Source organism: Parasteatoda tepidariorum, chromosome 7 (assembly GCF_982258835.1).
Source record: "Parasteatoda tepidariorum strain Cologne lab strain chromosome 7, Ptep-v5.0, whole genome shotgun sequence".
Classification (NCBI taxonomy): Eukaryota; Metazoa; Arthropoda; class Arachnida; order Araneae; family Theridiidae; genus Parasteatoda; species Parasteatoda tepidariorum.
Window position 1 is genome coordinate 80,647,692 of NC_141761.1, and position 27,078 is coordinate 80,674,769.

General features: G+C 31.3%; 1 protein-coding gene across 1 annotated transcript; it reads right to left on the reverse strand.

The window, feature by feature from the left end:
• Positions 1-1,386: 1,386 nt before the first annotated feature.
• Positions 1,387-3,740, reverse strand: LOC107444836 (uncharacterized). The gene has a single exon (XM_016059068.4). The coding sequence runs from the start codon at positions 3,682-3,684 to the stop codon at positions 2,320-2,322; it is 1,365 nt and encodes a 454-aa protein (XP_015914554.1). The 5' UTR covers positions 3,685-3,740; the 3' UTR covers positions 1,387-2,319.
• Between the last annotated feature and the right edge of the window lie 23,338 nt (positions 3,741-27,078).

Sequence of the window (27,078 nt, forward strand, 5' to 3'; positions counted from 1 at the left end):
ACTGGTTTGATGAAATGGGGGTGCAAGAGCTTGACTGGCCATCCCAAAGTCCCGACATCAATCCAATTGAGCATCTCTGGGATGAGTGGGAGCGCCGGTTGAGGGCCAGACCACAACGCTCCAAAACCACCACTCAACTCTTCGCCATGTTACAGGAGGAATGGCGGGCAATACCTGCCGACGTGTACCAACAACTAGTGGATAGTCTTCCTAGAAGGGTTAAAGCTGTGATACGGGCGCGTGGCGGCCCTACGCCCTACTGACTTGATACTAGCACCTCATGTATCCGAAATGAGGGGTTATATATATATATATATATATATATATATATATATATATATATAATGAATAATAATCATAACACTCTATCACTAATATTTCTTATTTTAGTGGTTTACATGTCGTAGCAGTTACAAAAGAATAAAACCGTAAATGGAAACTTTCAGTACTAAATTTTTATTGATTTCATATAAATTTTAAATTTTAGAATCGGTATAATGTTATGTCACATTATTTTTTCTCCCCGTTAATAAATTTAAAATAAATAAATGCATTAACAACATGCACACATATAATAAATAATAATCAGAGCACACTATCACTAATATTTCTTATTTTAGTGTGATGCATTTCATAAAAATTGCAAACAGAAACTTTCAGTGCGAATTTTGTATTGAATTCATAAGAGTTTTAAATAGTAGAATTGGTATAAGGCTATGTCACAATATTTTTTCTTCCCCTTACAAGATTTAAATTAAGTAAATGCATTATCAGTAATTAAAGTCATTATCATTAATTAAAGGCATTCTCATTAATTATTATTGATTTTACAAGTAAATACAATATCACACTTATGTGATATATAATAATAATCTAAATAGCCTTTCCGTAGTATTTTTGTCAATTTTTGTGGCATAAATTGCATGAAAAGTTCAAAGAAATAACAGGGAGCAAAATCAACTTTCAATGAAAAATTTCACTTAATTTGTTCTATGCTTTAAATCAAGTTACGAATACCTTCCATATCTAATTGTTATCAATAGCGAATCTCAATAAAAAAAATTCATTAAATCATAATACAACATAAGGAAAAGGAAAATGTTTCGTGTGTTTTCCTTGGAATATAAATTGTTACTCATAATTTTAAAAAAATGTATATTTCTCTCTTCACCTACTTAAATCCCCTCTATTAAAAGGCATTTATATGAAAACTAAAAACAATTTATTTGTGTTAATGATTCAGTTTACGTAAAAGCAATAATTTTGCTACCAATAAAAAAATAACAATTTGTACAATTTGAATTTTTAATAATATTTGACTTATTGATAAATCTACTTGCTCACAAATTTTCTGATACCTTAGATTGAATTTATCATTAACCCTTTGACGCAGAAATTTTATTAAACATTTTTTATGTACTTTTTTCATTATTTTGTATTAATTTAGATCAAAATAAAAGGAAAAATATTATGTATTCAAAATGTTTATTATTTATGATTAAGAAAAACAGCATAAAACACAGGTGACCTTTTCTGCGTTGAAAGTAAAACATTTTTTGGAACACGGCGCACTCCCAAACAATACTTTTTCAAATTTACATTTATTTGCAGTTACATGGATCTAAGAAAAACATTCATCAATTAAATTATTTTTCATTTACAAAATCGTGATGGCTCAGAACGTTCGCCTTCCAATGAGGTGTACTGGGTTCGAATCCCAGCTATGGCAGGTCAATACGAATTCCGCATCCGGCTTGCACCTAACACAATACTGACGTGAAATATTCTCAGTGGTAGACGGATAATGGGTTAGAGGCCCCTAGCCGTCAGACTAACGCTGGGAGGCTTTCTTGGTTTTCCTAACCATGCAACGAAATGCAAGTTAGTTCTATCAAAACGTCCTCCACGAAAGCAAATTTCTCCCAATACTCGATCCAGGAGTTCCCTTGTCTTCTGGATTGGGTTCAAAATTAATAGGCTATGGAGTTTAACATTATTAGTAGTAAATCCAAAAAATTGGGACAGCTGTTCAACGACGGTTATAAAATATAAGATTTACAAAATCAATAATTGAGACACTTTTGACTATGAAAGAAGAGAGCTCGTACTACCTCTTTGAATTTTATATTTTAGTGCAAATATAATTCCGATAATCTAACCGATTTTCTTTAATAATTATTCGACAATTTTCCATAATTAAAAAATAACGAAACATATTTTTATTAGAGAGTTAAAAAAAATACATAAAAAAAGGGGCACCGGTGTCCCATCTGCGTAAAAGGGTTAAAAGACTCATACATTTGTAGTTCTTCTAAAATTTTAAAAATCAAACAGTTTTTGCCATATTTTTATAACCTTTGATCTTAGTAAAGAATTCAAATACTTCCGAGACATGACGTCAATCACTCCCTTTTCTAAAGATTTGTTTTTTCCGATGCACAAATTAGCTCTATAATGATGAACCAAAGCTTGGTTAGCCGGAATAAAACATTCTTGATAACCTAGAATAAGTTCCCACACATGATGCACCCCAGCAACAATAACATGTTCAGGCTTCACAATATATTTTGTTCGCACCATATACGGATATATCAATTTCTGACGGTGAATTCGAGTTTGTGTTATAAATTTAGGAATAACGAGTGGTAACAAGTCTTGTTCATATTCTAAACAGAAAACACAACTTCTAAAAATAAAACTGGAAAAATGTTTCCAGTTTAAATCGTGAAGAGACAGTAGCTGCGTTAGATTCATCACATGCCTTGGCGTAATAAATTCATCTAAATCCACCACTACTACGTAATCAGATATACCACTGTGCCTGAATATGCAATCATTAATGCTGGCAATCTGTCCCAAGGCCCACATGCTCTCGATATCCTTTGGTAGGCTCCATGGTAACAATTCGATGGCGTAGTTGTTTTTTTGAAGTTCGTAAATAAGGACATCAATATCATCCGAAATGTCATATTTGTAGAATGTTAGACGATCAATTCCCAATGCTTCGTAGTAGGCTACGAACTCTGCTATATGGAATGAATCTGTGTAATTAAAGAGTGGTCTAACGCAGACTCCAATTCTTGATGGAAATAGACTTCTTTGCGAGTATTGCACTTTGATCCAAATCAGTTTATTTACCCATGAGTTGTTCCAGTTTAATGGCACCAGCGTAACATATTTAGGACGATCTTCTTGTATTGACGAGCAGATTACATAAATTGCTTTGCTTTGTTGATTATGGTGTTCAATTAGAACTTTGTACTTGGAAGATGCTTCAATGTAAGCTCCCGAATCACTATGATTTGTAAAAAGGCATTTAATGTGTAAGGTGTTGTTTGATATGTTTGCTCCACCTATAATCCTAACAAAAGAGTCATTTAAAAATCTATCCTCCCAAAAAGCAGAATAAGCATACACTTCATCAGTGATCTGTTTCCAATCATCGTACTTCTTCTTTGCGTTTTGACACGATTTAAGACGTATTTTGTCGTTTTTTGAATGTCTTTGGGCATTGTCAGCTATTATTTGTATGATTGGAGGACGGTTTTCGATGAAGTTTGTAGTTGACACGTAGCTATGGAGATTTAGTATGTAAGTGAATTCTTGTGTAATGCAAATTATGAAAGTCACTACAATGAACAATGACAACCATGTTAGACGTGAAAATAAACATTGGGTTATCATTCTACACCAGATGAAGAAATTATGCTTCCTATTGAAACTGATGATAAGAAAATCCATCCTGTCAGAAAATCTATAAATAAAAAAAAAGTTCTTAAGGAATTTCATAGGGATTGAATATATGCTATATCATATTCCAGAAATGGTGAAGAAAGGAGGAAAGAGATAGCGATGTACAGTAGGCAGCGTTTTGCTTACGAAACTAGTTAAATTTTATCTCGAATTGTTCAAAAACTAATTACAATGTCAGCCAACAGATAGCACTTCTGTCGTCAACTATAAGGAAAAAAAATTTATGCAAGTCAAATCACTCTATCTGAAAGTTTTGGGCATGATTGTTAGGAAGGCCACACGCTAAGGAGGCAAGCGGTATGTTAGAGACATACACGAGACAGATTCCCATACTTCAGCATAAGCATACGCGCATCACCTCTGCGCATCCTAATGAGAAGTTGCCTCATTTTTACCGCTTGCCTCGCCAGTGTGAAGCCGGCCTTAATTTTATCATAAGACTACGTGACGTTATTGCTGCAAACAAATCTATAGTGAGCATTGTTACAATTGGTTTTCCACAGTTAGGAGAGCTATTTTTTCTCAAACTGTGATAATAAATTTTAAATTTTGTGAAAATAAATTTTCTGGTCATCGAAGTCATCAGCACTGCAAACAGTGCATTTCTATTTCTGTCCGTTTATCATTCTGCGGCATTTCTTTACTCTAGGTCATTTTTGGGTTATCCTATATCATAATGTGAACTATATAAGGTATCTAAGTATCCGCCCCCATGGTATAAAAATCTTAAAAGATAATTGTTGCTAAAAGTATCCTTGGAAACATTAATGTGCAAAATATTTTATTCATAGAAAGTATTCTTATGTTATTATAAATCATACCTGAAAGTTCCATATTCTCTTCAACATTTTCTCCCTTTTTCTCAAGACAACCAGACTAACAGTTTTGAAGTTCAAAGCGTTTTATGTTTAAAAAGTACAAATTTATACTTGTACCTATTTACGCATCTGATATTGCTATCTAAACTGGTGAGACAGAGTCTCGTGCATTTTTTCATTCTGAATTTAATTAAACTTATCACAAATTCATAAAATTCATAAGTTGCAAGAGTTTATGCATAAAAAGTGTTTCTTTGAAACGTTTTTATGCATTCACTTTACAATGCTATCAATGTAATTTTTTATAATGAAATGTAGGAGGCAAATCAGGATTATAAATTGCTAAAAAGTTATAAAAAATTTGTTTTTAAAAATGGCAATCTTTTATTTACATTTATTTACGTTTCTTAAATTGCTATACAGAAAAGAAAGGCATTGTTTGATAAGCATTTTTTTTCGTTCAATCGAATAAGACCAAACATGAATCAAAAAGGCTTATATATCAAACGTTGAAATAATTGGGTTTTTTTACATAAAAAATTCTATTTTAGAACTCTACTTCATAATTATTGCTATTATGTCTTTCATAATTATTACAATTAATACTATAAACTCGAGTTTTATAAGAATCAATTTAGTAAAAAGCGTTTTATCGATAAATATGCATTTCCTTTTGACATTTTTATACCTTAATTTAGATAATTCCGGGAGATAGCACACATTTTCATGGAAAACATTTATTTCATGGAGCGCATTTTGTTTAAATAAAAATTAACACTATAAAAATATTTTATGATTTCTTGCAATGCAGAAGATATTTTGTACGAGTTAAAAGATGAGTGTCAATGTTTGAGAAAACTCATTTAGGTTAAGAAATATCTCTAGAAAATTTAGAAAAAGAGCTTCTTTAGACTAAAATACGCTGCGTTTTCTGTTAACATTTCGCTAACAAAAGGGTTGACATTTTTAGAATATTTTAATATTTTTTGCAAAGTGGAATTCATTTAAAACTAGCTTCATATTAAAAGATGACTTTCAGTTTGTTCAAAAACACCCTTACAGAATGAGAAATATTTCTAGAAAATTTATGAAAGATCTTATTTAGTACGAAATACGCTACATTCATAGCGCGCATTTTGCTAAATAAAGAAGTTCGAGAATATTTTATAATTTTTTGTTATGTGGAACTAATTTGCTACAAATTTCATACTAAATCATGTGAGAGGTAAATTTTTTTGAAAACACTCATATTACTGGAAACTTTTTTTTTTAAAAAAAAGAGTTTCTTTAATCCATAAAAAGCTACGTTCATAATAAGCATAATGCTGAGGTAAAGGTTGACATTTTCAGAATATTTTATAATTTTTTCATTGCAGACTTCATTTGATATTGGTTCATATGAAAAAAGTGAGCATCAGTTTGTTTGTAAACGCACAAATAGGTTGAGAAAAAATTCTAAGAAAATTACTTAACACGAAACACGCTTTCTTAATACGAAACACTCTTCAAGAACACTTTTTGTTGAAATAAAGGTTAACACTTTTTAATATTTTTTATTTTACTTTTTTTCAAGGCAGAACACATTTGTATGTGTTTTCATATTAAAAGGTGAGCATCAATTTGTTGGAAAGCATTATTAGAATTTGAGAAATATTTATAGCACATTTAAAAAAAAAAAAGCTATTTATGCTTAGCTTATTTAGACCAAAGCACATGTAGAACTTATTTGAGTATTGTTTCATATTAAAATATGAGTATAAATTAGTTCAAAAACTCCCACATAAATTGAGAAACATTTATAAAAAAGAAGTTTCGTTAATGCAAAGCAAGCAAAGTTTCGTACGCGAAAATGGTATTTTGCTAATTCGTACGCGAAGTATGTACACCGAAGAGCCATTACATAATGACCACCCTGCTAATAACATGTAGGACCACCTTTACCCCTCAAAACTGCTAGCACCCGCCATGGCATTGATTCCACAAGGTGCTGATAAATTGTCTGATGTATCTGGTACCAAGCGCTTACCAACTGGTCCTGCAATTCCCTCACATTGCGAGGGGGTAGCGTGGCAGCACGAATTTGGTTTTCCAAGTAGGACCACAAATGGTCTATTGGATTAGGTCAGGTAAATTTGGGGGCCAAGACATGACTTGAAAGTCACTGGAATGTTCTTCGAACCTAACCTTATGACATGGTGCATTATCCTGTTGGTAAATACCATCCCCAGCAGGAAAAACTGTTGCCATGAAAGAGTGAACTTGGTCTGCAAATATGTTCAAGTCGCTTACAGACGTCAGGGATTGTTCTATGAGGATTATGTATCCTAATGTGCCCCATGAAAATATTGTTTCTGGGCGAGAAACCATGAAAACCTGGACGTGCTCATTGTTATGGATGGAGGGTGGTCCTAATGTAATGACTCTTCGGTGTACTTTACTGATGTAAAGGGTGAACATTTTAAGAGCATTTTATAATTATTTGTAACGTGGAACTCATTTGAAGCTGTTTAATATTAAAAAGTGAGGGTCGATATAATTGAACACAGTCATATAAGTTGAGAAATATTTGCAGAAAATTTAAAAAAGTGAGTTTAGTCCGAAGTACATAGTATGCATTATGCTAACAAAGAGATTGAATCTTTGAAACAATTTTATAAATTTTTTGCAATGCGGAACTCATTTGAATAAGATTTCTTATAAAATAGGGAGCATTAATTCGCATCAAAATACTCATGTAAGTAAGAAAATATTTGTAGAAAATATAACAAAGAAGCTTCGTTAGTCTAAAATATGATGCGTTTACAGTATGAATTTGTCTAGTATAAAGGTGGGCACTTTGCAAATATTTTACAATTATATGCAATGAGAAACTCAATTTAATACGGTTTCAAATTGAAAGGTAAGCGTCAATTCGCTTTAAAACACAAATATAAGCTTAGAAACATTAATTGAAATTCAAAAAAAAAAGGGTTTCTTTTTTAACTTCTACATCTAAGTGTCAAATATATAAGTTCCAAAATTAACTGTCTGAAGTGGGTGTGAACTATATTGCCAAAAATTAATTAAGTTACAAACTCAGACACGATAGCGTGCTCTCTCTAGATAAGAATACCTTATATTCGATAGATTTGCATTTTAATTTATCAAAACTTGGGGGGGGGGAGCAGCCACAATCTATGAAATATGGTCCCCATAGTTGGGTCAAGAGATGGGTTTAAAGTTTGGAACCTTTAATGTTATTTACTTTTTAAGTATTTCGCTATATCTTGGAGCATTTTAAACGAATTTAAAATTGATTGAATTTTATTTTAAAAGTTTCAAAAGTCGTTTAACCAAGATAATTTCATTTCATATTATTTATAACAATAAGTTATTATTTTTATTGTGATATTTTATAAGAGACACAATTTTAAAACTTTAAGATTACAGATTTTTTCACCATTTTAAATTATGCGATTTTAAATGACATAGTGCAAAATTTAAGCGAATTCGATCAATTTCAGTTTTATAAAATTCCAAGTAAAAAAGTTATATTATTAAACGTCTATTTCTGAAGAAATATTCAGCCGATTTCGCACAAAGATTGGTTTTTGCCTTCCAGAATTACACAATTTAAATGAAAAAATATTTTTTCTCTTTCACTTCTGATTAAATAAAACAATAAAAAATAATAAGTAACAAATAAGTCCATTTTCAAAGGCAATATTTTATTTAGATATATGAATATTTTTAATTGCATGAAAAAATATTTTAATTCTTTTAAAAGTTTCCCCAGGTGGGACGAAATACGCAAAGATGCAAAAAAACTTAAAAAGACTCAAACTTCCTAACAATCTCCTGACAAAACTATTTGGACCCTATTTTGATAGTTAAAAATCTGAATCCATTGAAAAAAAAATTTGTCTATTCAAAGACTTTTTCGAGTGTAATTTTGTAACTTAATAGCTAATACTAATTGATTAGCTTTCTTGAAGTCATTAAAATTGGTATTCAGTTTGCGAAAATCTTATAATTTGAACAAAAATTGTTTAGGGCTATTATATTATATACAATGCATAAAACGAAATATAAAAATTATAATATAATATATAAAACTTTTATAACAATATATAAATTTATTATATTGCTTTTATTTTGCGCAATGTAAACTTATTTACACATCTCTCATGAAAGTATGAGCGTTGCGCCAACAATCTTAAATGTGAAATACATTAAATTTTATATTTCATTCAATATTTTTTTATAAATATGTTTGGATAATGTATTTTATCTTAATGGGTCGCCTGACGTGTCAGGATTATAGAAAATGTTTTTTTTTTTTTAATTCCGTCACTCCGTCATTATCGCCGATTATTCCTGTGATTTCTTTTTTCGGCCATGAGACATTTTTCCGATAGTTTGGAGCAGGTTTTTAGACCTTGGTTCATTTAGCTCCAAATTCACTTCAATACCATGGTGGAAAACTAAATTTTTTGCTTTCAAAAAGTTCATAAACATGCTGTAGAGTCGCGATGGCTCAGGGGATAGAGCGCTTGCCTTCCAATGAGGTGAACCGGATTCAAATCCCAGTCGATATGAATTCCGCATCCGGCTTACACCGACCACAGTGCTGACGTGAAATATCCTCAGTGGTAGACGGATCATAGGTTAGAGTCCCCTTGCCATCTGACTAATCGTGGGAGGTTCTCGTGGTCTCTCTCTCCATGTAACGAAAAATGCGGGTTAGCTTCATCAGAAAAAGTCCTCCACGAAGGCAAATTTCTCCCAATACTCGGTCCAGGAGTTCCCTTTTCTGGTATGGGTTCGAAATTACAAGGTTACGGAGTTGAACATTAGTAGTCGCAAACCCATGAAATTGGGTGGGCTGTTCAACAACGGTTATAAAATAAAAATAAAATAAACATGATGTAAGTCTTTAAAAATTTATGTACATAGAGAGTCCCACAATGCTCAGAAACTTTGTCTCAAATGCACGCACGCTTAGTGGTCATTCTATTAGCGGTCTAGTGGTCCCAAGCGTTGCATCGATTCAATGTTAGTTTAATTTCCTCTGCAATTATTTCATTTATACCTAGAAACTATACTGTTATTTTTTTTCAGTACTTTACTAAGCCACTGGCAAATCCCAGAGCAATTTTTTCACTTCTTTTCGATTGTTTATCTCTTTTTTCCATAAAAGATATACAGACTTTACTAACTAAAAAAAACGTAATAATATTTTTTCTGAAAGATTGAATTTAAATTTACAAAGCGATTCTCAATTATAAATAATATCATACTGAAGTTTCTTGTTATCATGGTAATCATTGTATCATGCATGATGACTGTATTATGCTGAATATCATGCCATTTAAAATTGACCCCTAAATGATTTTGTTGTCATTGCTACCGGCAAAAAAGTTTAACCAACTTTCCATTTTACATTACATATTTAAATATAGATAATTACTTTTGTTACTGTTGTAAAAAAACTATAAAATGTATTTATGTTACTTATAATAAAAATCACAAAAACAACAATTGTCTTATATTTTTGTTAAACACTGAATGGTTTCCAAAATAAATCGACTTCAAAAGGATATCGACGCTGAAATTGATTCTGTGATTCTGTCTTTTAAAAACATGTTTTTTTTATGTGTGTTGATGAATTTAAATAAAACAGGGCACTTTATAATTTATTAAGAGTCATTAGGATTGCGGTTCCTTCTCTTAAAATGCTTATCCCTTTGACGCAAATGGGACACTGGTGTCCATTTTATATACACTGGTTATCATAAATTAAGGAAAAATCACAAAAATAGCGATAACTCTTTCAAAAGTAAGCCAAACCGTGCAAAATTTGCATATGTTGTCCACTAAGAGTAGCTGAGTAAAATTGCAATATGCAAATTAGTGGCGCTGCACTCGGCTTACGTCATCTGCCTGGAGCATAAAAGTCCAAGTTTGAGAGAAAGCACACAAATTTTACTGTGATTGCGACATTGAAAATCTGAGATAGCCAAATCGTAATAATGACCTCTAGGCATCATTTGCCTGAAGAACTACGATGGAGAGCCATCGGGAGACTAGAGGCAGGGCAGAGTCAATCAGAAGTGGCCAGATGGCTAAATGTGAGTCCATCTGTGGTTCATAGACTTTGGAGGCAATTTCAAACCACAGATTCGGCATCTAGGAGGTTCAGTCAAGGACGGCCAACTGTTACGACCAGTGCCGATGACCGATATTTGACATTAAGTGCACGCAGGAATAGAACCGCTACTCCGACACATCTTAGATCCTCTCTTGCTGCAGCCACCGGAAGGTTGGTGTCAACGTCAACTGTGCGCAGAAGGCTCCACGAAGGTGGTCTGTATGCGAGACGACCAGCCATTTGCGTGCCGCTCACATCACGCCATAGGAGAGACCGTTTGCAGTGGGCCCGACAACATGTCCACTGGACGTCAGATCAATGGAGGCCTGTTCTCTTTACGGATGAGTCCAGGTTTAGTCTAGAAAGTGACAGTAGACGTTATTTGATATGGAGAGAACCTGGGACCCGTTATCATCCATCAAACATCCGTGAAAGAGATGCATACGGAAGAGGCAGTGTCTGTGTTTGGGGAGGCATATCCTTAGGAGGGCGCACATACCTCCATGTCTTTCCAAGGGGAACCGTGAATGCTCAGGTTTATCGAGACAACATCCTTGATGCTTATGTGCGCCCATATGCCGGGGCAATTGGTGATTGCTTCCTGTTACAGGACGATAATGCAAGACCACACAGAGCTCGCATTGTTGATGATTATCTTCAACAGGAAACAATTACTCGCATGGAGTGGCCAGCTCGATCCCCGGACTTGAATCCTATCGAGCACGTTTGGGATGCTCTAGGGAGGCGTGTATCTGCCATCAATCCGCCCCCTCAGACCCTTGCCACGCTTGCAACTGCTTTACAAGAGCAATGGCTCTCACTTCCTATTGAACTGATAGACCGCATAATTGAAAGCATCACACATCGCTGTTTGTGCTGTATTGCTTCTAGAGGCAATCATATTCCATATTAAAGGTACTTTTTCTATTGCAAACCGATACTTCCAATTTGTTTATTTTATACATGTGCTAATTTCTATACTACTATTAATGTCTGATAATTTCTTTTTATGTTGTTTAATACCTTACTATGTGTTGTATATTGTGGGTAAGTTTCATAAAATTCCATGTGTAATTTCTTGAGTTATCGCGATTTTTGTGAATTTTCCTTAATTTATGATAACCAGTGTATTTTATTTCTGACGCTTTAATTACAAGCAAAAATATGTTTTGGTGTTTTTTAAATAAAAAATATAGTTGCTAGAAATCTGTTAGATTATAGGAATTATTTAAAATCCAAAAAAAGTTTTGACTTTTTTTATTCATGCTCAAAAATTTATTAATAATTAATTTTGCAAATTAAAGAAATTTCAGGGCTGAATAATTATTTCGATTCGACTGAAAAATTTCAATAAATGCAAATTTGAAAAATTATTGTTTGGAAGTGAGCCCAGTTTGAAAGATTTTACATTTCAGAAAGAAAAAAACACCAGTAATTCATGCTGTATTTCGTAACCGTAAATTATTAAAATGCGGAAGATAATATTTCAACTTATTTTCACCTAAATTGATATTAAATAGGGAAAAAATGTCTGAAAAATATGTTTAATAAAAATTTTGCGCCAAGAAGTTAATAATGGTTTGAGAAATTTCAGTCTCTCATATGTTTATTTTTCTAAAATTTTAGCCACTTTACCGTTATAACGTTGTGTTAAATATTTGAAAAGCAAACTATCTGATTTTTCGAAAATATTTGAAAATTACTTGAAAAAAATTTGAAAATTGGAAGATTGTTTTGCTTTCTATGATTCCAACTATGCATTATTATCTATAAAATTTTTAAAGTTATTGAACTGCACAATTACTCTCTTTTTAACTTTAAAGAAGAGAGATTAAAATAACAAAAAATATTCAAAGAAGCAGCTTTCAATATTATCAGGGAAATTCATCCCGACAAAAGTCATAAAATATGCTTCATTCAACATCATGAAATAAAAGTATACTTACGGAAATATAAATATGGCATTTTATAGCACATCAAAAGAAATTTAACGATCATAATTGTGCCTCAAGCGTAGCAATATTAACAGTTTCCTTTAAAGATCGTAAAAATATTATAGCCATCTCAAAAAGAAAGTAAAATAAATAAATGAGGGAAAAAAACTTACCATGGCATTTTGAAGCCCAAAGCTCTCATGCCAAAACCTTACTTTGAAATGTCACCCTTGAAATCCTAACTTCATCTGATAAAAGTTAGAACACCAAACTTTGATAAAAGTTTTAGTGGCGACTTTTTCGCTCTGGGTCCATCGCACCCTGATTCAGGAAGTTCTTTGTTGTTGAACATTTTCACCAAAGAGCGCTCCAGCATATATTTCCCAGAAATGATAGTTTTACGAATTTGAATGAGCGTCATATTTTGCAAGTAGCAGAGTATAAATAATTCTTATAATTTTCAGGCATCCGCATCCTGTACGATGCAGTGAAATAAAAAATAAATAAATAACTTTCCGCTTTTGTTCATTTGCAAATGAAAGTATGATCCATTCCATTTGATGGAATGAATAAAAACCATTTTTGCTCACAGCTTCAGAATCATTATCGCATTGACAGACACAAACTATGAGCTCATATAGTTTCCAAAACATTTGATGTCAGTCATACGATAAATAAATTGCCATGAGCAAACTTGGGATTTTATAATGTAGGTAATGCATGAAATATAACAGAACAACTTAAAGAACCTAGAGGTTGGAATTTCTTGTTGTACTAAGATGCATACCTAATGGTTTGAGGATATGTACCCTAATTAAGTTATATATTACGAATCAGATGCTAAATATGTAAATAAACATACAATTTTCAACTAATTTTGAACTTAAAAATAAGAGGGATTGCACCAATCTATAAAATATGGTTTTAATTAAATTTAAAAAGTTAAGTAACGTTTAATTATTTTATAAAGAGTTATTTTTTTTAATTATGCTCAAAAAAACTTAGGACGAAATGGAAAATAAATGATTTTAACATTAAAGGGGCTCACACTTTCGATGGCTTTTCTGCATGAACTATTGAAGTTATATTTTCTTCCTTGGTAGTAAATTTTTAGGGTCAGAAATCCAACTCAGTAGAAACAAATGTCTGTTTATTTATATTTTATCAGTCAAGATTCCTAACCGTTTGCGCAAATTAATTATAGCTTATTAGATTAGCTAATCCAACCATTAAAATTGAATTTTGATACATAAAAATCTGATCTTAGGATAAAAAGTTATTCAAGTGTTCCGAGCTTATTCGTGTACATTTGTGTGAACTGAACTCACATTAATAGCAAAGAAGTAAGGGCCAAATTACCAGAACATGGTAAAATTTATCATGTTTCTGACTCTATGATAGCGCTAAAAAGCTCAGTAAGTTTTACCAAAGCGCTCTGGTATTTTTGCCTATTCTGGTAATTTGGTATATAAGCGATTTTTGTACAATTAATAATAAAATATGGTTTTACAATATATGATAAAATTAGCTAAATGTGGTAAAATTTGGTAATTTTAACAAGATACCTTAGAACTAGATAAAAACCGGCTAAATTGAGTTCTCTGTTTTGCATTTTTACTAAATGCGTGGTAATTAAGTACTATAATTCTGAAAGCCTTATTTCTAACCATTACCATATGAATGAAGAATTACCAAATGAATGGTTTTAATACCATATATTTTTGTTTTAATCAGAATTATGTTTTTGTTTTCAGAAATGACATTAACATACACTACGGCAATTTTAGCAGAATGTTTTTCTCCATGCACTGTTCATATATATGCGTGTAACTAATACATATTTTTTAAATAAATAGAATATTATTGTTAATTCAAAAAAAAATTATGTGGACTACTGAAAATCTGTCACTTGATTAATCTTTTTTTGCTTTTCCTCTAGCATTTATAGTGTGTCTATGCAGGTACTGCAATTTAATATAAGCTTACTGAACTATTTTGGGACAGAGGCAGTAAATAACTATACAGATTTAGTTTTATTTTTTATATATTATGTTTCATAACCGTCGTTGAACAGCCGACCCAATTTTATGGATTTACGACTACTAATGTTCAACTCCGTAGTCTTGTAATTTTGAACCCAATCCAGAAGACGAGGAGGGGGGGAAATCTGAACTCCTGGATCGAATGTCTGGTTGAATGCCATGAGCTCCTGGATCGAGTATTGGAAGAGTTTTGCCTTTGTGGAGGACTTTTTGATTTATCTAACCCGCATTTGCGTTACATGGAGAGGAAGATCACGAGAACCTCCCTCGGTTAGCCTGACTGCAAGGGGACTCTAACCCATGAACCGTCTACCCTTGTGGATATTTCACGACAGCACGATGGTCGGTGTAACCCGGGTGAAGAATTCGTATCGACTGGGATTCGAACCCAGTTCGCATCATTAGAAGGCGAATGCTTTATCCCCTGAGCCATCGCGGCTCATAGTTAGAAGGCTCAAGATTTAGTTAGAAAAAATCTAGTAATCGAAAACGATTTAATTTAAATGTTCAATATGCAGAGTGTAAAAGAATTTATAGATAAGGCTCAGAATTTGTTGTTTGTTATAATATCCCTTAAAGTTATCTGTGAAATACTTAACTCTGCCCTTGCTGACAAGACAAAGACACCTTGATGGGAAGTCAAGGTAGATCACTGACACTTCCCAAAAAATTCCACTGTTTGAAAATTAGGGAAATTTAGAGAATTGCCAAATTTGCCGAATGCCGTACAAATGAAGCTAGAATGCTTTGAGATTCAAATTACAAAAACACAACATCAGATTGAGTGAAGACATCAGAAAGCTACAAAAATTTGTCTTAAGGCAAATAACTACTCTATGATTAAATCTGTTGCTGTTGAAGCCTGGCATTCTATTAAGAAATTGAAAATTTTAGAAAGGAATAAAATCGTTTCATTTGGTGACAAAGAAAATCACATCTAAATATTACTTTTTCTTGAAAAATATGTTATCATTCATTAAAATTAGAAATTCATTCAGTAAAATAAGAAATTTCTCATCTTCAAGATATAAGCTCGAGTAGATACAAAGATTTAAGATGCAGTGACTTAAAAATATATTGAACTGTTTCTTGTTCTCACATTTGATTTGAAATACCTTCTATTTGATTGTAAAAATAAGCTGGAGTTGTGCAAGTTTTAAAACAAGATGGAAATTACTTGTAACTTCCTTTTTTAATAAGTAGAATCGGACCACTATGCAAATAAATCCTGCAGTTGAAATCAGTTTAATTCAAATACTTAATAAGATAGGAAAAAAACTTCAGTTAAGTATAGTAAGACCACTAATCAAAAAAAAAATTCAAATAAAAAAAGGCTATTAGTTTTTATAGCATGTTTGTTTTTTATATAAGTTATTTGAATGCACAAGGTAAAAAAATTGCGGATAAAATTACAGTAAAAGAATACAGTATAAAATTACTGCCATCTAAGAAATTCAATTTTTCTGGAACATGTTATGAAGCAAATATTTTGATATAACGTAATTTTTAATGTAATAATTTTCGTAAGATTCCTAAATCACTCTAATTAAATAAATATTACTGAGAAAACTACAATATAATATTTTACGGTAAAAACGGATTTCACAATAAACATATATTACGGGTGATGCACCCAAAGTACCGTCGATACTTTATACCGTAATTTGATCCATAATTTTTTACAGTGTAGACAAAATAATTAAAACGATTCTTATGTTAAATTTTTAAAAATTCGTGGTGGTGTCAGCATTTTTGGTTTTCATACTGGTTATTTAAATGTATACTATGTAATTCGAACAAGCCTGAATTATTACATGGATTATTTAAAAATATTGTTAGATAACCGTGAAAAAAATTCATTTAAAGCCGGTAGAAAACATTAAAGAGACTATTGCGGGTAGAATGATACATTATGTCCCGACCCAGTGGGAAGTGTTCGCGAACTTTTGCGTTACACATAGATGATTTTATGACTAATTATTACCTTTTTATAGTCAGTAATTTGGGCGACAAACATTCTTTCTATTCGTAACAAGAGTTCGCATTTACGAATCTTTTTTTTTTTCTTTTCTTTCACAAAGCGTCCTGAATTGCCTTTGAGCAAGAATCCTTTCAATGTCGTTCGACCACAACTTTATTAATCTAAACGTCCCCGGATGTTGGTTTACACAAATGATGCTTAATTAATTTTCAACTGCACTTCGCACAAAAATAAAGATTGTAAGCGAATCAAACTCAGCAGTCTTCTAAATGGTACTAAAACAAACATTTTACTCGTTATGGCCTCTAAAAACTTTATATAATCCCCAGAACTTTTAATATTATTTAATGGATTATTGGAAAATTAGTACTTTAGTCACACCTTAAAAGTTTCGCTAATTAATATTATAATACAACAAGTTGCGGGATGCAGACTGAAGATACTTCTGAAGCACCTATATTAGGTTCAAAATTAAAATATATAATAAAATAAAATACAATTTATCACTATATATATTAGGAAATGAAATGCATAAAAACAAGATTTCACGCAGACTGATTCAATCGGTAGGTAACTAAGAAAAGGTGAAAATAAATAGATAAAAAACTACGTTTTTTCCTCTTACGAAGGGTTTCTCAAAATTGAGCAAAAATGTATCAAAATAGCTTAGAAACGAATAAGAGCCGAATTTGAAAACCCTATGTATGCAAAATTGAAACAGCACATACTCATTTCTGGGCAAGCAGCATGTGGAGTGAGAAATGTTAGTTGGCTGCCAGGAGGATTCGAACCAAGGACCTCAGGATTCATATTAGGATTCTCTAACCACCATAGTTTTACTCCTCAGGCCAGGGAAAGTTAGAAAGCTTTATATAGTGCCCGACGCAATGACACGTCATTACATAAATTCCATTCACTTAAAAGTTTTTAAAATATAGAGAAATAAGAAAATGCGAACTTAAAATTACTGATCTCCAGACTAAGCTATTGGGATCATATTTTCCAAATTGCAACCCTATGTACCATTCAAATTGAAAATTAGTATGTCATGATGTTGTGACTGCAACAGACATTACATAAAGCTTTTTAACTCTGTCTGGATTGGGGTGTACAGCTATAGTGGTTAGAGCATCCTATTACGAACCCAGGGGTCTTTCATTCGATTTTTGTCGGCAAGTAACATCTTTCTCACGAATTCCTCCCTCCGTATCACTTTTGAGAGTGTACATTTAGCTTGAAAATGGATATATACTGTTTCAACTTTAAATACATGTGTTTCTCAAATTCGAATATAATTCGTTTTGGGACTATTTCAAAAATTGCTCAATTTTGATAAACACTTTTTCATAGTGTGGCTTTCCGAAACGCATTTTTTTATAAAATGTAAAGATTTCATCAAGATAAATTAAATTAACTTATAAATTTAATAAAGGAGGAATAAAAGACGTTACAATTACATTTTTTCATATTAGTAATGTGGGATACATTTACATTAATACATTAATGTGGGATACATTAATACATTTTCTCGTAATGTGTGATCATTTGCCTTGCTGTAAATGATATTTCAAAGTAGGAAAGGAAATTTTTAATTGATTTTTTTCAGTTTTGTTTTCAATTTGCAAAGCATTTTTTTGTTGTATTATCTACCGAATAGTTTCTGAGAAATCAAATTTTGAAGAATTCGTATTTTTTAAATTCGATTTCTCAGAAACTATTAGAGATATTTCACTCAAATTTTGTATTTTTTCATTTAAAATCATGCCAAATATTTTATACCTTGCAATTTAAACGTTTTTCGACTGTTATTAAATAAAATAATAAGAAATAATAAATATTTACAACAAGTTATAATTTGCATGGAATTATATTTGGATAAGCTAGCTGCGTGCATAAATTTTACAATTCTCTTAAAAAATTCTTAAGATATGGTAAAATACGCAAAAGTAAAATTAACATTAAGGGATCTAAACTTTTTTTCGCCCTTCTGGCCAAACTATTAGAACTATATTTCACAGATTGCAACTACCCCCTACATTTCAGGGGTCAAAATATATAAATGAATCCGTCAAAAAAAAGGTATGTTTTTGCCGAGAAAGTGCATTTTCTGTGTTTATTTTTGTATCTTAAACTAATTATTTAGCATATTTGAAGTCACCCCCTTAAACCTTTAAGATTGAATCCTAGAACGTGAAGATCCGATCATTAGATCAAGCGTTATTTAGGGTGGTTCGTTTTTTATTTGGCTCACTGACATTGTATCCTCTTATAAAAGATACACTTCTTTGTTTCTTTTTAAATGAAAGGATTATTTTAATCTTCTTAATGTTTTTTTAAAAGATTTTAGTAACTGCATTTGGTAAATTTACTTCCCCATAATCTTCTCTGAAAGTCTAAAATAGTTTGTTTTTCCTTAAAATCATTCGGTTGAATTTTGAAGTCCTGTAGTATTCTATTGAAAATTAAAGATTTTATCACCAACAATCAAGATATATAATCAAATATCCATGCAGAAAAATAATAACAATTATAATAAAAGATTATTTAGGGAATCAGGGAAATCCCAACAGCTAATTTTTCCAAACTTTCTAACAACTTTAAATAGTTACTTTGCAAAATTCCATTCTTGTTATAAAAGAAAAATAGCATTTTTCAATATTTTGTTTCTAAATTACATGAAAAATATTTTAAAATTAATTTTTCTAGAGTTATGCAACTGTTAACTAGTTTTAACGTACTTTTAAAAATTGAAGTAGCATCGGTTCTAATTAAATTTTTACTTAAATCTTTTTATGGAACCAACCAAACAATTTTTGACAGTAAATGTTTCAGATATTCTAAAAAGAATAAAAAATGCTCCATCAGCTACTGAAAGAAAGACTATAAATTCTTATAGTTTACCATTCTTCATAAGCTAAAGAAACAATGTCACTCAATAACTTTAATTTATTGTTCACGCTCTGAAAAGTTAGAACAACATAAATGTCTTTCGCAATTCTTTATTGTACTCCATATTTCCTGAGCAAAGTTGCCTTTTATTAATGTTCCCAATTACGTTTAAGGGAATGTACTACTTGGAAATTTGGTGCGAATCGAATATCCCACAAATCTGCTGCAACTTTTATATGGTTTTAATTTGAACCATTATATCGTTCGAACCATCAGAAACATTGATATGGTTTTAAGTTAAACCATTGTATCGTTCAAACCATCAGAAACTCAGATATTGTTTCGAGTTCGACTATTATATGGTCCAACACCTCAGAAACAATGACGTAGTCTTAAGTTGAACCATTATAACGTTCAAACCATCAGAAACATTGATATGGTTTTAAGTTGAACCATTATAAGGTTTAAATCTCCTGCAACTTTTATATGGTTTTAAGTGAAACCCTTATGTCGATCAAATCTGCTGAAACTTTTATATGGCTCTAAGCTAAACCAATAAATTTCTCGAATACGCTGTAACTTTTAAAGGGTTTTAAATTAAAGTCTATTGTCATACTTCTGAATTTTGGTGTTTTACAATATATTTCAAACTAAGCAGAAGTACGATTCAATTTAATATTTTAAGAAGGTTGTGACAAATTTTCACCTTATTATAAAGTTTAAAATACTGATAATTATCAGCGTTGAACCGATTTTCGATGAGTGTCGAATTTGCAGTGTAATGCCGATTTTGTAATTTACACTGTAACTTTGAAGTGGCTTTAAGTTAAAGTTTATTATCATGCTTCTGAATTTTGGCGTTTTACAATATATTTCAAACTAAACGGAAGCATGATTCAATTTAACATTTCAAGAAGGTTATGACAAATTTACCCCTTATTTGATTTTAAAGTACCGATAATTATCAGCGTTGAACCGATTTTTGATGAGTGTCGAATTTACACTTGTAATGTCGTTAAAACTATTTACAGGAACGATCTTCGTGCATAAAATCCGTGAAACAAAATCACACTTTTTACTTTTTATAAATACTTTAGCATTTCGCTCCTTTCGATTAAAACTATTAAACCACCGATCCTTGAAAAGCGGTTATTTTGATCAATAACTACAAGCGTAAAATAAAATGTAGAACTTCGTACTTAATGCCCTATTAATTGATGATCCGTTTTTTTTTCTTCTTTCGCTATTTCGATGCTTTTATCAATTCCAAATTCAACACGCAAAAGAATACCATTAGTAAGTCATATTTTTGGAATGCTTTATTTTGTAAACAACTTTAAAAATGAAGTTGCATGAATTATAGACTTCGAATCAAATCCATTTATCGTTCAAGTTGGCAGTTATGAAAAAAAGGGGCAACTTGGAATTCATTTCAATTTGTAAAAAGTGTATTATACTGTAAAATTTCAAATCAAGTTTCCTTAATTGCTCATTATTTTAAAGAATTTTTAAAAAAAAGTACTCAGCCATATAACCACGAATTATCTAATTCTCCACCTATCCTATTTTCTGCCATCGAAAGCAAATAATTATAATAAAAATTAAGTCAAAAGATGATCTAAATGAAATTGATGCAAACGAATCTTCTACCGGAAGTTGAAACAACCTCTGCAAATACTGCTCCCTACCGTAGAGAACATAAAACACGGTGGAGAATAAAATCAATACAGAGTGTTTATAAAGTCCCGGACCCATTTTGATGTTTAATAACTCATAAAATAATAAAGATGTATTAAAATTAATAGCATAAATGGTTAGATAGACTCAAAAAGTTTCATGACCCTTGTCAATGAACTTCCACGTGTGCCCCCTTCGTCACACGGAGAATATGAAGTCGATAGTCAATTTCACGCCAGGTAGGGGCAAGCATGTCGGCATCCACAGAGGCTATTGCGGTTGTAATTCTGGCCCTTAGGTCATCAATGTTCGACACGATCCTCCTGTAAACATTGTCCTTTATAAATCCCCAAAGAAAAAAGTCCAGCTGCGTTATATCAGGTGATCTGGGTGGCCAAGGAATTGAACCTCCTCGCCCAGTCCATCTTCCTGGAAAATGGTCGTTCAAAGAACTACGAACGATGATACCCCAATGAGGTGGTGCACCATCTTGTTGCAGAAAGACATGCGGCTGAAGCTCTTCTAGTTGTGGGAAATACGAAGGTATCATCGAATACGAAGGTATATGTGGGTATCATCGTTCGTAGTTCTTTGAATGACCATTTTCCAGGAAGATGGATTGAGCGAGGAGGTTCAATTCCTTGGCCACCCAGATCACCTGGTATAACACCTCTGGACTTTTTTCTTTGGGGATTTATAAAGCACAATGTTTACAGGAGGATCGTGTCGAACATTGATGACCTAAAAGTCAGAATTACAACCACAATAGCCTCTATGGATGCCGACATGCTTGCCGCTACCTGGCGTGAAATTGACTATAGACTTGATATTCTACTACCTACTATGCTGAAATGTCCCGAGCTCATACTTACAGTGACTTGTTTGTTTTAATGGCTGCATAATAGATTTAAAATTATTACCAAAATTCAGTACATAGAGAACTTTGACAACATAGAGGACATCTCTTTAAAAGGGTTAAAATTAAATCAAAGTATTTCCACTAGAGAAACAGCTAGCATATAATAGACAAGCAAAATTATTTCTTAATTACTTCTACTAATTTCATCACACTTTTACATAGTTTAAATACTTCTTTTCAAGTACTGCTGATTATTTTGCAAGTCCAGGTAATAGTTTATTTCTTACACACAAAATTACAATAATTATAAGCAAAATAATTTTTTTCAGAAGAAATATCGACCTTTAAGGAAAAAAACAAAGATGAATAAATGACGACTATGTAGGTTGGTAAACGGAGCAAGCAGAGGACAGAGGTTTTTGGTTTCAGAAAAAATTAGTATTTGTATGCATAAAACAATACTCACGGGCATCAAGATGAGCTGGTATGTCAGGAGTAAATAAAATTTATGCTATAGTTCCAACAGTATGCTGCAGATATTGGCAAATCATCAACCCTCAGCCGCGATGGCTCAGGAGACCTTCCAATGAGGTGAACCGGAATCGAATCCCAGCGAAGGCTGGTAGATACGAATTCCGTAATCCGGTTTGCTCCGACCACAGTGCTGACGTGAAATATCCTCAGTGGTGGACGGATCATGGGTTAGAGTTCCCTTGCCATCATGCTTACCGTGGTAGGTTCTCGTGCTCTTCTTCTCCATGTAGCGCAAATGCGAGTTGATTCCATCAAAAAGGCTTCCACGCAGGCAAATTTCTCCCAATACTTGACCCATGAGTTCCCTTGTCTTCTGGATTGGGTTCAAAATTACATAGCTACGGAGTTGAACATTAGTAGTCGTAAACCCAAATTCGGGTCAGTTGTTCAACCACGGTTTTAAAATAAAATAAAAGTCATCAACCCTTGTTTTTACCCTGTTTCGTTTTCATGATGCGTGTGCCGTCGGCTTGGCGAGGAGCGTGGCGTTTTGGTTTCACGTATAATATCATTTTGTTCTTTTCCTTCCGCAAACCAAAGAGGATTTTATATCATAATTCAGTTTTTATTGGTTGACATTTTTGTAAATTTTGAAGACAAAACATTTTTACACAATATCATATTACATAATCCATTTTAAACATATAGATTTTTTTTATTAATTCAAGACGTGTTATGAATAGCTTTTATAAAATAGCTATAGTTAATCTTAATATAAATTTGCTTAAAAAATGTTTTTGGTTGACCACTTAATTAATTATTTTTATTAATAAAATGAAATAAAAGTGTAAAAAAAAGCACACGTATGCCTGATAATTTAGACCATTTATGATTTAATTTTGTGTACATTTTATTTATCGATTTCGTCCTGCTTTAAATGTTAAGAAAAATCTAATATCATTTCTTAGTTTGCACTAATACGTACTGAAGAAATAAAAATGAAATTTAATTCGCAGAAATGTAACTGAATTATTCGGGAACATCGGTTACAGAAAATTGTCGTCCGTTCCATCTTAATCTAAATTGCTTCTGAGTTTTAACTCAGTTTGTCAAGAATATTGCAAGGAAGAATATTGATTCAGACGTGATTGAAAGCTGGTCTTAATCCTTTTATATTAAACATTTGCTAGACTTATGTTTACCCATCCTCCCTTTTACTTGATTTAAAAATTATGTTTTCAAGAGTGGCAACACTACAGCAGTCTTCGACGTTATTTTGAAAGAAAATTTATTTTACACTAAAGGCGAGAATAACGTTTGTTTTTATTTTTTTTCCCTTAAGCAAAGAGAATTTTTTGTATGGAATGAAAAGTTCTGATTTTTTTGTTTAATAATCAAATGATTAAGCATCCTGACTTGTTTAATTAATATTAACAAAAACAAATAAGGGAAAAATTTATTAAACTAGTCAGTTTTAAATATTAAAGTGTTATGCATTTTTTAACCCATTTCACGTGAATAATTAAAAAAAATTATATTTGCCCTTTTCTTTTATAATTTAGTTAACCATAATTGATAGTTTAAGCATTAAAAAGTTATTTTACTTTAATTACTTTCAAAAAAGTGAAAATTGTAAGACTTTTATCTTTTATCATTACTTATCAGTTTTCAATGCAAATCTCGCCAACTGCTTATTCGCAACTATTTTCTTTTCCTTTTTCGGTGAAATATTTTAGGAATATATCCACAAGTGAACAAGACTATATGACCGTCAAAAAAAAATTTAAAAAAATTTTTAATAAATAACGAAAACGTTCATCAATATTCAAAACAACACTCACTTTCATATTCTTTCCTCGTTTGATAGCGCTCATGAAATCATTTTTTAGCCAAAAATAATTTTTATGGTACCGACAAAATTTAGTTTGTCAAAAATTCAATAAAATACTCAAATATAAAAATTCATCTAAGCAATAATAATGACCCGAGAATAATAGAAATTAAATAATTCATTCCTGTGGCTTTAAACTTTTAATCTCAAGCATGCAATGATTTACTGCAGCAATTCTTTTTTTATTTTATTTTTTTGGAAATTAAGTAATAATCCAAACTAAGTTCCTTCCACTTCTAATAATAGGTCATCACTTTATGAGTTATTATTCAAATATATAATTCAAAATAAGTACCATACATCCCGGTGTACACAGTAAAAATTGCGGTTATAAAGTACCGGCACTTTGGGTGCAGCATCTATAAAATTCATATGACCGTAAAATCAATTTCTTAACGTAATGTTATATAGTAATTTTTACAGTGATATTTGTTTAATTCGAATGATTCCGAGATTTTATAGTAATTATTACTGCCGGTGTACTTATTGTTGGATTCGGAATTTTTTACAATGTACGAGTCGACTTTTCAGACCCTCAAAATTTTTATGAAAATCAGGGGGTCGATTTATACACCAGTAATGTCAGATATTCGTTGATTATGAAATATCGATGCATTATAAGCAATGAGATATCTCCGTATAAATCTACTCCCATCAAAAACTATTTTTAAAATGTCAATTAATTTTAATTAATTTCAATTAATTTTACATTTTCTTTTCTTTCAAAACAACGCTTTAAATTGCGTTCAAAAGAAGAAGAAAAAATAATAAATAATTTATTCAAATAATTAAGAAGTATAACATAATGAAAACTTTTTAAACTTATCAATAAATTTCTAATTCAAAGACACCATCTGTATCAGATTCAATATCGCTATCTGTGTCCCCAATGAATTCGACTTCATCCCCTGTTAAATCAAACAAAAACTCGCCTTCCCCCTTATTCCAAGAATTCGCAATTCTAAACATTTTGAAAAAATTTATCATAACATTTGAATCCACGTTTTACCACGTGATTAGTATCATTTGACTGATCACCTTACAGTATTTGTTAATGCATCTTTATTTGAACGTAAATTTGTCATATGCTGAATAAACAACGTTAAATATTTCCAATTATAAAAATTTTGCAAACTTAATATTTTTATTCTTTTTACATTTTAGAGTTCTTCCGATTTGGTTTTTTCAGCTGTCAACATATATATCCGATATACCAGAAATTTGCTCTCTCGTTATCGTAAATACGAGGTCGACTTACACTACGGGTCGACTTACACAACGAGATATACGCTAATTATAATAAGAATTTATGTTATTTATTTAGCGTAAATTAGGGATTGTTTTCTTTTGGATTGACTATAGACTAAGAAAGACAGGGTGGTAGATTTCATTAACATTTTTTAATTAGGTATAAAACAATTGAATATTGCACCAGAAATTGTTTGGTATTATTTTCTTTTTAAGTACTCTTTAAAAAATAAACCTTACAATTACAAATTATAAGTAATCATGACAAGATCCGATAATTTTTATATATTTTCAAATTTTATATATTAATTAAATAAAAAAAATAAAAAATATTCGTATTTAGAAAAAAATATAGCTAGTTTTAAAATATTGAAGCATTTATTATTTTAATCGAACAATCGCTATTAAAATGCTCCTTTAAATTTAGCTTTCTTCCTTAATTTACTATATGAGTTAATAAGAGAACTAATGATTATTCAATAAATCCTTTTCGAATTTAAAGATGTTAATGTAGAGTGTGCAAAAAGCACCCCTGAATAGCTTTTGATCTAATTATCACGAATTAATTTGCACGTTCTAGGACTGAATCTTAATGGTTCGAGGGGTTGATCTTAAAATATGCTACCTAGTTAGTGCTGACGATATTTTAAATTACAAAATCAGACATAAAAATGCACTTTTTCGGAAATAAACGTATCTTTTTTTCGACAGATTTAGATTTCTGACTATTAGAACATTTGGAAAATATGCTCCTAATAGCTGACTCAGAAGGGTTCACAGTTTGTTGACTCTCTTAATGTTGATTTTATTTTTCCTCGTGCTTTGCCATATCTCGAAAACATTGTAAGCAAATTGAAAAATTTTTGGACACAATTATAAAATTCGTTTATTCAAAAAAAATCGCTCCAAAAATAACTTCTTAGTGAATATTTATTGTTTCATATTCTTTTATTCAATGATAGTAAAAAAAAATTTTAAGGTATCCAATTTTTTTTACATATTTTTAACGAATGTAGTTTTGTATGTCAAAATAAAATTCTTTATCAAAATTGGTTAAATAGTTCCTAAGAAATAAAAATTTAAAAAAAAAAGACTTTTTTAAAAAACTACTTTCTTAAATCTTGATTTTTCAGGAATTATTCATCCGATTTCGTTCAAAATTTGTATTTTTCTCTATCCTGTAAGCCAATTCGGGTAATGCAATTACTGTTACACCATTTCTTTAATTTACCTTACCTTTAATTACTTTATTTTACTTATCAACTTCAGCGGATCAACAAGGACAGAGTTTGTATACTTTTTTTGAAGAGTTCTTGTTTTTGATCATCGAAATAAGGGGTAGACACAAACTAAAAAATATGACCCTAATAGTTAAGCTAAGA

What these genes read in the sequence shown, in the direction of transcription:
- LOC107444836 (XM_016059068.4), bottom strand. Translation starts at nt 3,684, where the DNA reads ATGATAACCCAATGTTTATTTTCACGTCTAACATGGTTGTCATTGTTC.